Source organism: Mobula hypostoma, chromosome 24, assembly GCF_963921235.1.
Source record: "Mobula hypostoma chromosome 24, sMobHyp1.1, whole genome shotgun sequence".
In the NCBI taxonomy this organism is placed as follows: domain Eukaryota; kingdom Metazoa; phylum Chordata; class Chondrichthyes; order Myliobatiformes; family Myliobatidae; genus Mobula; species Mobula hypostoma.
The window spans coordinates 43,508,455-43,521,681 of NC_086120.1; the positions used below are offsets into that span (position 1 = coordinate 43,508,455).

The 13,227-nt window shown below is 41.2% G+C and overlaps 1 protein-coding gene across 4 annotated transcripts in view; it reads left to right on the forward strand.

Moving 5' to 3' along the window:
• Positions 1 to 13,227, forward strand: part of scamp4 (secretory carrier membrane protein 4) — a 48,676-nt gene that overhangs the window by 24,948 nt on the left and 10,501 nt on the right. For all 4 annotated transcript variants that reach the window (XM_063032635.1, XM_063032637.1, XM_063032636.1 and 1 more), the window contains 3 exons: positions 10,621 to 10,777; positions 10,871 to 10,972; positions 12,675 to 12,792. In XM_063032635.1, the coding sequence (XP_062888705.1) occupies positions 10,621 to 10,777; positions 10,871 to 10,972; positions 12,675 to 12,792 (377 nt within the window). The remainder of the gene's footprint in view (positions 1 to 10,620; positions 10,778 to 10,870; positions 10,973 to 12,674; positions 12,793 to 13,227) is intronic.

Sequence of the window (13,227 nt, forward strand, 5' to 3'; positions counted from 1 at the left end):
TCTTCCCTCCGGGAGAAGGCTCGGGAGTTTGAAGACTCGTACGGCCAGATTTGGGAACAGCTTCTTTCCAACTGTGATAAGACTGCTGAACGGATCCTGATCCGGATCTGGGCTGTACCCTCCAAATATCTGGACCTGCCTCTCGGTTTTTTTGCACTACCTTACTTTCCATTTTCTATTTTCTATTTATGATTTATAATTTAAATTTTTAATATTTACTATCGATTTGTACTCCAGGGAGCGGGAAGCGCAGCATCAAATATCGCTGTGATGATTGTACGTTCTAGTATCAATTGTTTGGCGACAATAAAGTCTAAAGGTTACTGGAGAGAGTGTTTCTGCTGAGAGCACTTGCGTGAGATTTTCGCTACGGAGGACAGTGCGGCAATGATTGTAGAAAAGTATTTCTACTTTATATAGGCTGTGTATTTATCATATCATTCCTGCTTTTTACTATATGTTACTATTATTTTAGGTTTTGTGTGTTATTTGGCATGATTTGGTAGGTTATTTTTTGGGTCTGCGAACGCTCACAAATTTTTCCCAGTTAAGTAAATGGTAATTGCTTCTTCGCTTTACGACATTCCGGCTTATGAACTGTTTCATGGGAACGCTCTACCTTCGGATGGCGGGGGAAACCTGTACAAATTTTCTTCTTTTTAAACCATTCTGTTGTTGATTTACTCTTGTATTTCAGATTATTGTCTTGTTGTATCATTCAACTTCTCTTAAGCTTCAGGTGACTGACTGCTACCCTGACATTCTCCTGTAAAATGTCTTGATACAATTTTGAATTCATTGTTCCCTCAACGATTGCAAACTGTCCAAGCCCTGAGGCAGCAAAGTAGCCCCAAACCATGATGTTCCTTCCACCATGCTTCACAGTTGAGATGAGGTTTTAATGTTGGTGAGCAGTGCCCTTTTTCCTCCAAAAAATTCAAATTTTGTCTCACCTGTCCACAGAACATTTTCCCAGAAACATTGTGGAACATCCAGGTAGTCTTTTACAAACTTCAGACGTGCAGCAGTGTTTTTTTGGAGAGCAGTGACTTCCTCTGTGGTGTCCTTCCATGAACACCATTCTTGTTCAGTGTTTTTCTTTTAGTGGACACATGAACAGAGATTTTGGCAAGTTCTAGAGAATTCTGCAGGTCTTTTGCTGTTACCCTTGGGTTCTTTTTCACCTCCTTCAACATTGCATGTTGTGCTCTTGGTGTGACCTTTGCAGGATGCTCACTCCTAGGGAGAGTAGCAACGTTACTGAATTTCCTCCATTTGGAGAGAATTTTTCTTACTGTGGACTGGTGAACACTCAGGTCTTTAGAAATGCTTTTGTAGCCTTTTCCAGTTTCATGCATCCCTACAATTCTTTTTCTAAGGTCCTTTGAAAGTTTTTTCATTGAGGCATGGTGCATATAAATAGAGCTTTCTTGAGAAGAGCAGACTCTGTCAGTAACCTGACTTATGTGCCTTTTTTATAGGGCAGGGCACCCCTACAACCCACACCTCCAATCTCATCTCATAGTTTTTGTAGATGGCATTACCCCAGAGGTTCACATACTTTTTTTGAACTAGACTGAGATTGTTTAAATGGTGTACTTAGTATTGACAAAAAGAAGTACAATTGTTTGTGTGTTGTTAGTTTAGGCAGATTGTGTTTGTCTATTATTGCAGCTTAGATGAAGATCTGGCAGGATTATGAGTAATTATTGAAAACAGGTAATTGCAAATGGTTCACAAACATCTTCTTGCAACTGTCTACCAGTCTATTGAAGAAGACAGGTGTGAGGGGTCACTCCCTCCAACAAGCAATCAAGTCCTTGTCAAATGCAGCAGAAGAAAACAGCAATTGGATTTGGATTAAAAGGAAAGACAACTGGGCTGCAAGATGAAGACAGGAGGGTTTGAGGGGGGTGTATCTGGGACGCCAGGTAGCACCATTGAGCCCTCTGGAGTCGTCGTGGGCTTATCAATGGAACATCAAAGAAGGAGGGTGCCCACCTGATGACCCCGATGACGTACCTACCCTCCCTCCTTGTCACCACTCCAAGCCCACTGCCAACATCGACAGTGCCGACTTACCATAGGGATTGAAACATCAAGTCCCAGTAGCTCTACTGTGCCTAAACCCTTCGCACAGTAGTGTAAAACTAGAGCAAGATGGCGCTGGTGAGCCAAGGTGATGTTCTCTGGCTTCATGCAGTACTACTTTTGAATTAGTCTCACTGCAATCTGCAGCATGTAATTTCCCTTTAAGCAATGTACTTTTAAATCAACTTTAATAATCAGTGAATTTCACTATCTTCTGAAGGACTCAGCTGGCTTAACTTTTACGCAAGCAGGTACACTACCTTTTAGCGGACGAAGGTTCATCACTCTGGCCAGAAATGAGGGAGGAGGAGGGGATTCCAAGCCAGGCTGAAACAGGCAAAATGAGATCCTCTGTCCAGCATCTTGTTAGCAAATGTACAGTCACTGGAGATCAAAATTGAGGTCTTGAGAGCAAGATGGCTGTATTAGAGGGAAATGAGAGATTATTGTGTTCTATGTATAATCAGGACATGGCTTTTCCCCAGCATGTCAGTTACGGCGATCAGACCAAAAGCTTCTCAATTCACAGGATGGACCAAAATACTGATTCGGGAATGGCAAAAGGTGAAGGTATGTGTTTCATGATAAATTCACTAGTGCTTCGATATGGTGATTTTGTCAAACTCATGTTCCCCCCAACTTTGAACACCAAATGGTCAAATATCTTCTGAGGAGTTCTCATCTGTGATTCTCACATAACACCAGCTACTGACTATAATCAAGTGCTTGAGATACTCCATGATACTGTCTCCAAACAAGAAACAGTCCATCCTGGTGCATTTCAAATCATTGTTGGGAACTTCAGCCAGGCTTGTTTGAAGAAAACCCTGCTCAATTACCATAAGCATATAACCTGTAGCACCAGAGGTCCTAACACACTAGACCACTGTTATACTAAGTTAAGGAATGCCTACTGCTCCATGCCCAGTCTGCATTTTGGTAAATCTGATCACTCGGCTGCCCTTCTACCTGCATACAGGCAAAGGCTAAAGAGCAAAGCTCCAGAGATGAGGACAACAAAGAGGTGGTTGCAGGAAGCAGAGGAGCAGTTACGGGATTGCTTTGAGTTGGTGGACGAGGCCATGTTCAAGAACTGATCTGTGGAATGGAATCAATACACCATGTCACAGACTTCATTAAAACATTTGAAGATGAGTGTGTGTCCACAAGATCATTCAGGGTCTTCCCCAACCAGAAGCCCTGAGTAAAACATGAGATCTGCAGTCTGCTGAGGGCCAGATCAAGAAAGTTACAAGGTCCAGTTTCCAGAAAGCCATCTCATGGGCAAAGTGGCAATTCCAGACTAGACTTGAATCAGGGAAGGATTTTCGACAGTTGTGGCAGGGCTTGAACACTATCGCCTCTTAAAAAGTTAAATTAAGCAACATAGGTGACAAGAAGGCTTCACTTCCAGATGAACTCAATGTTTATGCTTGCTGTAACCATCAAAACATGGAGGAACCATCATGAACTCCCACAACCCCCGATGATACTCTGATTTCAATCTCTGAGGCCGACGTGTGAGCAGCTTACAGGAGGGTGAACCCTCAAAGCATCCAGCCCAGACAATGCTAAAGACCTGTGCTGATCAACTGGCAAGAATGTTCACTGAGATCTTTCACCTTTCACTTCAGCAGTTTGAGGTACTCATCTATTTCAAGCAGATTTTACCTAAACTGGTGCCAATGAGGAACGTTTTAATCTGCCCCACTTACATCCACAGTGATGAAGTGTTTTGAGAGGTTGGTGATGAAACATCAACTCCTGCCTGAGAAACTATGTGGATCCACTCCAATTTGCCTGCTGTCACAGCAGATCCCATATCATTGGCTCTTCACTCCACCCTATAACACCTGGATAGTGAAGATACATACATCAGGTTGCTTTTCATTGACTTCAGCCTGGCACTCAATACTATCATCCCCTCAAAACAAATGAATACGCTTTAAGACCTTGGCCTCAATACCTCTTTTTGCAACTTGATTTTTCTCACTTGCAGACCCCAGGTAAGTTCAGATTGGCAACAACATCTCCTTCACTATCTCCATCAGTATAGGCTGTGTGCGTAACCCTCTGCTCTACTAGCTTTCCACTTACAATTGTGTGGCTAAGCACAGCTCCAGTGCCAAATTTAAGTTTGCCAACGACACCTCTGCTGTTGGCCAAATCAGGATATAGGAATGAGATTGAAAATCTGGCTGAGTGGTAACATAGAAAACCTACAGCACAATACAGGCCCTTCGGCCCACAAAGCTGTGCCGAACATGTCCTTACCCTAGAACTACCTAGGCTTACCCATAGCTCTCTATTTTTCTAAGCTCCATGTGCTTATCCAGGAGTCTCTTAAAAGACCCTATCATTTCTGCCTCCACCAACGCTGCTGGCAGCCCATTCCATGCACTCACCATTCTCTGTGTTTTAAAAAAAAACAAAAACTTACCCCTGACATCTCCTCTGTATCTACTTCCAAGCACCTTAAAACTATGCCCTCTCGTGCTAGCCATTTCAGCCCTGGCAAAAAAGCCAGTGACTATCCACACAATCAATGCCTCTCATTATCTTGTACACCTCTGTCAGGTCACCTCTCATCCTTCGTCACTCCAAGGAGAAAAGGCCGAGTTCACTCAACCTATTCTCATAAGGCATGCTCCCCGATCCAGGCAACATCCTTGTAAATCTCTTCTGCACCCTTTCTATGGTTTCCACACCCTTCCTGTAGTGAGGAGACCAGAATTGAGCACAGTACTCCAAGTGGGGTCTGACCAGAGTCCTATATAGCTGTAATATTACCTGTCGGCTCTTAAACTCAACACCACGGTTGATGAAGGCCAATACACCATATGCCTTCTTAACCACAGAGTCAACCTGCGTAGCAGCTTTGAGTGTTCTATGGACTCAGACCCCAAGATCCCTCCGATCCTCCACACTGCCAAGAGTCTTACCATTAATGCTATATTCCTGCCATCATATTTGACCTACCAAAATGAACCACCTCACACTGTCTGGGTTGAACTCCATCTGCCACTTCTCAGCCAAGTTTTGCATCCAATTAATGTCCCGCTGTAACCTCTGACAGCCCTCCACGCTATGCACAACACCTCCAACCTTTGTGTCATCAGCAAATTTACTAACCCATCCCTCCACTTCCACATCCAGGTCATTTATTAAAATCACAGAGATTACCACAACAACAACCTCTTAGTCAAAGTCAGCAAGATCAAGGAGCTGATTATTGACTTCAGAAGGAGAAAGCCAGAAGTCCATGAGCAGTCCTTAACAGGGATGAGAGTTGGAGGGGGTCAGAAACTTTAAATTACTCAGTGTTATCATTTCAGAGGACCTGACTTGGGCCCAGCATGTAAGTGCAATAACGAAGGAAGCATTGCAGCGCATCTACTTCCATAAAAGTTTGTGAAAATTCGGCATGACATATAATACTTTGAAAAACTTCTATAGATGTATGGTGGAGAGCTTCACAGAATGGTATGAAATCACCAATGCCCTTGAACAGAAAATCCTACAAAAAGTAGTGGATACGGCCCAGTTCATCACGGGTAAAGCAGTCCTCACCTTTGAGAATATCGACTTGAAGCATTGTCACAGGAAAGCAGCATCCATCATCAGGGACCCCCACCACTCAGGGCTCATACAATCAGGCTCTTGAACCAAAAGGAATAACTTCACTGAACTTCATTTACCCTATCATTGAAATGTTCCCACAACCTATGGACTCACTTTCAAGGACTCTTCATTCTCAAGTTCTTGATATTTATTGTTTATTTATTTATTTATTATTATTATTTCTTTCTGTTTGTATTTGCACAGTTTGTTGTCTTTTGCGCACTGGTTGAAGTTGGTATAGTCTTTCATTGATTCTGTTATGAGCTTATCAAGTATGCCTGCAAGAAAATGAATCTCAGGGTTGTATATGGTGACCATATGTGTACTTTGATAATAAATTTACTTTAAACATTATTGAAAATAACCAAAATTTTATACAGTAAATGTAATGTTATAAATGTAACTATTCTTGATAGAAATGTTACGAAACAAAATTGGACGCCAGATAAGACAGGTGACCAAAATTTTCAGAATCAGGTTTACTATCACCATCTTATATTATGTGAAATTTGTTATTTTGCGACGGCTGTACAATGTAGACATAAAATTATTATAAATTTCAAAATTAATAGTGGGGGGAAAAGGATACTGAGGTAGTATTGTTGAACATACAGAGAGCATACATCTCTTACAGAGATGAGGAGAAGTTTATTTAGTCAAAGTGTGTGAATCTGTCAAAGTTATTGGATATATTTAAAGCGGAGGTTGATAGGTTCCTGATTAGTAAAGATATGAAAGGTTACGGGGAGAAGGCAAGGGTTTAGAGTTGAAAGAATTAACAAATCAGCCATGATGGAATGGCGGAGCAGACTTGATGGACCAAATGACCTAATTCTGCTCCTCAACCTTATGGTCTTTGGAATCATTCATAAATACGATGGTGGAGGGATCAAATTTATTTCTGAGCAGTTGAGTGTGCATCATCAGACTCCTGTACCTCCCTTCAAATGGTGTAATGAGAAGAGGGCACATCCCAGTTGCTGATGGTCTTTAGTGATGGTTGCCAGCTTCTTGAGCACTGCTTCTTGTAAATTCCTCAATGGTAGGGATGATTACACTAAGTTGAGCTGAACTAAACTGAATATTCCTAGACTGTTTCAAGGACTCTGTGGTTTGATATTTAATATTCCTTGTGTTATTTGCTAATTTTTTGCTGTTTGTACGATTTCTTTTTGTGTGCTGGGCGTTTGCTGTTTTCTTTGTACGGGTTCTGTGGTGTCTGTTTCATGAGTGTCTGTGGGAAGGTGAATCTCCAGGTTGTATACTGGATACGTACTTTGTTAATAAATGTACTTTGAATCTTTGTTGAGTCTACTTGGAGCTGACAGAGTCTTCTGAACGAAGTACTGGGTTTTAAGAATAACTTTTTTTTTAGGAGAGAAAAAGAAGAGAAGTCTAGAGACTTTGGATCAATGTGGTCCAGAGTTTAGGGCCAAGGTGGCAGAAGGAAAGAAACAAACGTTATTGGTGAAGCTATTAAAACAAAATATTTAGCAGGTCAATATCTGGGCACGTGGCCAAGTGGTTAAGGCATTGGACTAGCAACCTGAAGGTCGTGAGTTTGAGCCCCAGCCGAGGCAGCGTGTTGTGTCCTTGAGCAAGGCACTTAATCACACATTGCTCTGCGACGACACTGGTGCCAAGCTGTATGGGTCCTAATGCCCTTCCCTTGGACAACATTAGTGTGGTGGAGAGGGGAAACTTGCAGCATGGGCAACTGCTGGTCTTCCATACAACCTTGCCCAGGCCTGCACCCTGGAGAGTGAAGACTTTCCAGGTGCAGATCCATGGTCTCGCAAGACTAATAGATTGCAGAACAAGTGAAATCTCTGAGACTGGTCTGAATAGAGAAGTTTACAAAGAAAGGGAGGAACCAAGGCTACAGAGATATTTGGGAAAATAAGGATAGTATTTTTAATTATGACACAGACTTGTTAATTTTAAGCCTATTAAACATAAGATACCAATCTATCAATGTCAAATTTGGAGTGCTTTGGAAATCCCACCTAGGTTTTGATAAAGAGATAGCAAAACCAGTCAGTTAAGTCTGCAAAGTAAATCTTGTGAGAACCAGCACTTTTGTTAATACTTGTGATATTGCAGGAAAAAAAATTGAATGAGGTTTAAATGTTTATCTGTGGTAATTTACTGTATTTTGGGTAGAAACCTCTTAAAAAAGCAATCTTTCCTCTTTTTTTGTATATTTCTTCTGTTGAAAACACTCCTAACCAGTCAGATGAAAGGAAGTTAATACTATAAGACTGTGAAAGACTTTGGGAAGTGTGTTTTCAGTTGTAAGGAACAGCAAAACTAAAGCCAAAAAAATAGAGAACTGCTGCAAAAATTAAGTAGGGATTAACAAGAAACCATTGCAAGAAAGCTGGAAGTGTGAAACTAGCAGTCACAGAGTGGTTGAAGCAGGTCGTGTCAGTGCATTTCAGGGGTAGTTAGATTAGAATATAGAAGAGTCAATGGTTATGCTGATAGATTTGGATAAGGAAAGTTAGGAGGAACCCAAATGATTCAGTAGGATCAGGATGGATGTTGGTTGGTTGAACTGTCTGCTTGCTCTCTGTATATTTTGTTGATTAGTCACATTCAAATTTATTGATTAACAGCATTATTTAGGGCTCCTATGTTGAACTGCTGGAGAAGAGATTCCACCCTACTTTAGTAATGTGGTTGATAGAAATCAACCCCACCACACCTTGTCATTAGCAGTATTGGAAACGTAGAACTCTATTTGCTGCACAATTTCACAGAGTTATATAGCACTTTAGTTCAGCATGGACTAGACGGGCTAGAAACAGGTCCTTCAGCCCATCTAGTCCATGCTTACTGTTATTCTATCTAGTCCCATTGATCTAGACCAGGACCATAACCTTTCATACCTCTCCGATCCACATATTTATCCACACTTCTCTTAAATATTGCCATCAGACCTGCATCCACCATTTCCACTAGCAGCTCCTTCCACACTCACACCAACCTCTGACTGAAGAGGTTTCCCTTAAATATTTCACCCTTCATCCATGACTTCTAGTCCTAGTGTCACCCACCCTCAGTTACTCTACCCCTCATAATTTTGTGTAGCTCTATCAAACACAAAACACACCTCATCTGCCTTGATGTTGTGGTTGGGAAGGGTGTTGGGATTTAACGGTTTCAGAGCACATTTACCACTCTGATTTGTGCTCCTGCTTCCCGTTCAATATGACCATTGATGCATAACTTTGCTCACTGTCCTGCCCTAAGGATCACTAAAGTAGCTTGCCAATAAACAAAATCTACTAAAATAAAAATCAGTTTTGCTAACTAGTTTTCAAAACTAGAGTTTGTTCTTCTTCAGCTTGTCAGAGTCCTCTGTCCTGGGCCAGTCTTTCAAGCTGTTCCCGGGTATAGCTATCGTACGTCGTCTATGTGAAGATTGCACCTCTCCCAGGAATGAGGTCCTCCGAGCCTCTGTTAGTGTTTCTGTAGCTCTGGGTTTTTATGGGATGGGTTGCTAGCCCTATGCTCAACCCTCCACCTTTGGCACCATCTGTGGTGGAGTTATAGTTATGGTACAGGGGTGGGGACATCTGCGCAATATGGAAATAAATTGCAGAAACTTGTAAAATTAGTCAGCTCCATCATGGGTACTAGCCTCTGTAGTATCCAAGACATCTTTAAGCAGCGGTGCCTTAGGAAGGTGGCATCCATCATTAAGAATCCCCTGCTGCGCCAGACATGCCCTCTTCACACTGTTATCATTGGGAAGGAGGTGCAAAAGCCTGAAGGCATGCACTCAGTGATTCAGGAACAGCTTCTTCAGTTCCTCCCCCGTCCCCCCACCATCCAATTTCTAAACGGATGTTGAACCCATGAACACTACTTCACTACTGTTTTACTTTTTTTTTTGCACTACTTATTTTAACTTGACTTTAATAGTTTTATATTTATATATATTTGAATCTAAAAATTGTGTATATTAAGCAAGTTAATTATTAATGGTCTGTTCTTGTCTTTAGGCATTTAAATTGATTTGGTATAGCAAATGAATTAGATCCAATTGCTGATGAGTGCTATCGTGATTATTATATAATGTGTAGACCTGTATACACCGTACTTCCAGATATTTAAAAACCTTTATTACCACTGGCTCACAAGCTGGGTAGTTCATGGCACAAGTTAGAAAAAACATAGATTGTATTTAATCAATATGATAACTGTTGCGTAAGTCCCTCATTGCTGAAGATCTGGGATGATTTGTCCCTGCCCCATTCAAACAGGAAGTGTGGTGGGTTTAATGGAACACAATGTGGCTGACCCAAAATATACAATATACGAATAATAGATATACGATAATATTTGCAGTGAACAAACATTAGTTCAAGTTTAATTGTCATTCAACCATATACGTAATACAGCCCAACAAAACAGTATTCCTCTGGGGCCAAGGTGCAAAACACTGTACCAACAGTCACAGTACATGGCACATAACACATATAATACATAACGCTTATAGTATATAAGTGCTAGTGAATCCCCAGATGAATGCAATACGGCTTGTTTTCCACCAAGCGAACACTGGAGAGCAGCCCCCAACCCAGGACAGATTCCAGCACGCCCACAGAAGCCTCTGCTCTCTCTCACACAGCCTCCAGCGTCTCCTCTCTTGGGCATCTGCCGCAGGCGACACCACAACAAGAGGGCATGAGAGAGAACAGTAATTTGCATTCAAATGGCAGAGCACAAGAGAAAATGCATTTAACATAGTGCTGTTTTCTCCCTGGGCAGTAGCTACAGGTTTTGCAAAAAAGACATTTGGATAGTGACATCCTCTTTCCATTAAAAGAGTTTTTGCTTTGCAGAAAATCCATTGTACTTATTGATCACAGTCCTAACTAAACTTTTCTTTGTTTTCAGTTTACAGCGTGACCCTGGCAGTGAACTTGGTTGGTTGCTTGGCTTGGTTGATAGCTGGAGATAGTGCTATCAATTTTGGCCTGGCCATACTCTGGCTCGTTCTTTTCAGCCCCAGTTCGTACGTCTGCTGGTTTCGTCCAGTTTATAAGGCATTTAGGTAAGTACTTGCATAAAGATGAAAATAATTTTAGTGGATTGATGTGGTTCCCCAGATTTATACTTAAAGCTTGTAATTTTTTTTTCCCAACAGATCTGATAGTTCCTTTAACTTCATGGCCTTCTTCTTCATTTTTGCTGCTCAGATTATATTCGTAACTTTGCAAGCGATTGGCTTCAGAGGGTGGGGTGCCTGGTGAGTATAACAACAAGGGAGAGGGCAACCTTAGAAACTATTTTCCACGTCTTATATAATGTTTTAGTTTATCTTTGTTCATTGTGATATGTTGTATACATACACTCGGTGGCCACTTTATGAGGTACAGGAGTAGAACTCAGTGTGGTCTTCTGTTGCTTTACCCCATCTACTTCAAAGTTCGACATGTTGTGCGTTCAGAAATGCTCTTCTGCACACCGCTGTTGTAACGCTTGGTTATTTGACTTACTGTTGCCTTCCTGTTGGCTTAAACCAGTCTGGCCATTCTCCTCTGACCTCTCTCCATATCAAGGCATTTTCACCCACAGAACTGCCTCTCACTGGATTTTTTAAATTCTAGAGCAGGGATTCCCAACCTTAATCGTGGCAGTGTAGTGATTAGCACAATACTTTGCAGTACATGCGACCGGGTTCAATTCCTGCCGCTGCCTGTAAGGGGTTTGTACATTCTCCCTGTGACTACGTAGATTTCCTCCGGGTGTTTCAGTTTCCTCCCATGGTACAAAGATGTACCGGTTGGTAGGTTAATTGGTCAATGTAAATTGTCCTGTAATTAGGCAAGACTTAAGTTAGGATGATTGCTGGGTGGCATGGCGTGAAGGGCCAGAACGCTCACTCTGCATTGTATCATAATAAAACTAAAAAACACTTTTTAATGCCATGGACCCCTACCATTAACTGAGAATCTGCGGACCCCAGGTTGGGAACCCCCACTCTAGAGATTGCTGTGCGTGAAGACCCCAGGGAATTAGCAGTTTCTGAGATACTCAAACCACCCTGTATGGCACCAACAATCATTCCACAGTCAAAGTCACTTAGATCACATTTCATCCCCATTCTGATGTTTGGTTTGAACAACTAGACCATGTAGCATGCTTCGATGCATTGAGTTGCCGCCATATGATTGGGTGATTACATCTTTGCATTAACAAGCGGTATATAGATATTCCTAATAAAGTGGCCACTGAGGGTAGATCTGCATTGAATTCATGTAATACTTCCTACCTGTCACAAGGTGGCAAAATCTTACAAGACAATACTCCAACACAATGCACAAAAGCAACACACACAAAATGCTGGAGGAACTCAGCAGATCAGGCAGCAACTATGGAAATGAACAAACAGTCAACATTTTGGGCCAAGACCCTTCATCAGGACTCACGAAAGTCTTTCTTTATCCCAGAGATAAAGTAGCTTGCATTTTAAACTTTCAGTCTGTTGTGAAGGGTATTATTTGACTTGTGGTTAACTGAGCTGTTTTCTCCTTACTTCTCTGAAGAAATGGGCAATGGTACCAACAAGTGCAGACTGATCAGTAAAATAATCACCAGCAGTCATCAGTCATTATGTTAAATTAACTAAATTACTGGGATGTTGCTGCCTCCAGTAGTGTGACCAATAACTAATGCTGCTGATGCTATCTTCTGCATGAAAAAAGCACCATCTTTGGAATTGATATAGTCACAAGGCAGGTATAGAGTAGAGCAGGTGGTGTATACTTCTGGACTTCGTCAGTATTTGTCCTTTAGCCAGATGAATGGATTTCTTTTCTGGTTTGTTTAATAATAATAATAATAATAGTAATAGAAAATGCCAAAAAAAGCATGTGTTTTTATGTCTGCATTAAGGGCCAATGATAAAGGTGATCGATTATAATGAAACCGCTGTTTTCTAATTTCAGTGGATGGATGGTTGCCATTTGGATGTTCTCGTATAATGTTGGTGCTGGAGTGGTCATGCTCTTTCCTGCAATTATGTTCACAGCAGTAGCAATCCTGAGTGTCCTTGTAATTCTCCGTGTAAGTATTTTCCCTCTCTGCTTATCAGAATATGTTCTTTTCATGTTTTTCAGAAATTATAATTGCAGCCTTCAATAAGAATTCAGAACAATACTTCCCAGTTAACAGGCAAAAATGCACAGCATAATGCTTGTTGATGCTGCAACAAAATCCCAGTTATAATGGTGGATCTTAATTCAATTACAAATTTACCACCTAAAAGAAATGATTGATGCTGATTAGGAACTTGAATACCATTCCAAGTAGAATAGAGCTCATCCAAGATAATAACTAAATTCCATTGTTCAGGTTCTTTTTCTTTCAAGAAAACTATTTGCAGAAATAATATGGTCCTCTGAGTGTTTTTCTCTATGTGCATGTTATTCCTTGTATGCTATTAAAAATACTTGTCCTTATCTACAGTTGCAAGAAAAAGTTTATGAACCTTTTGCAATA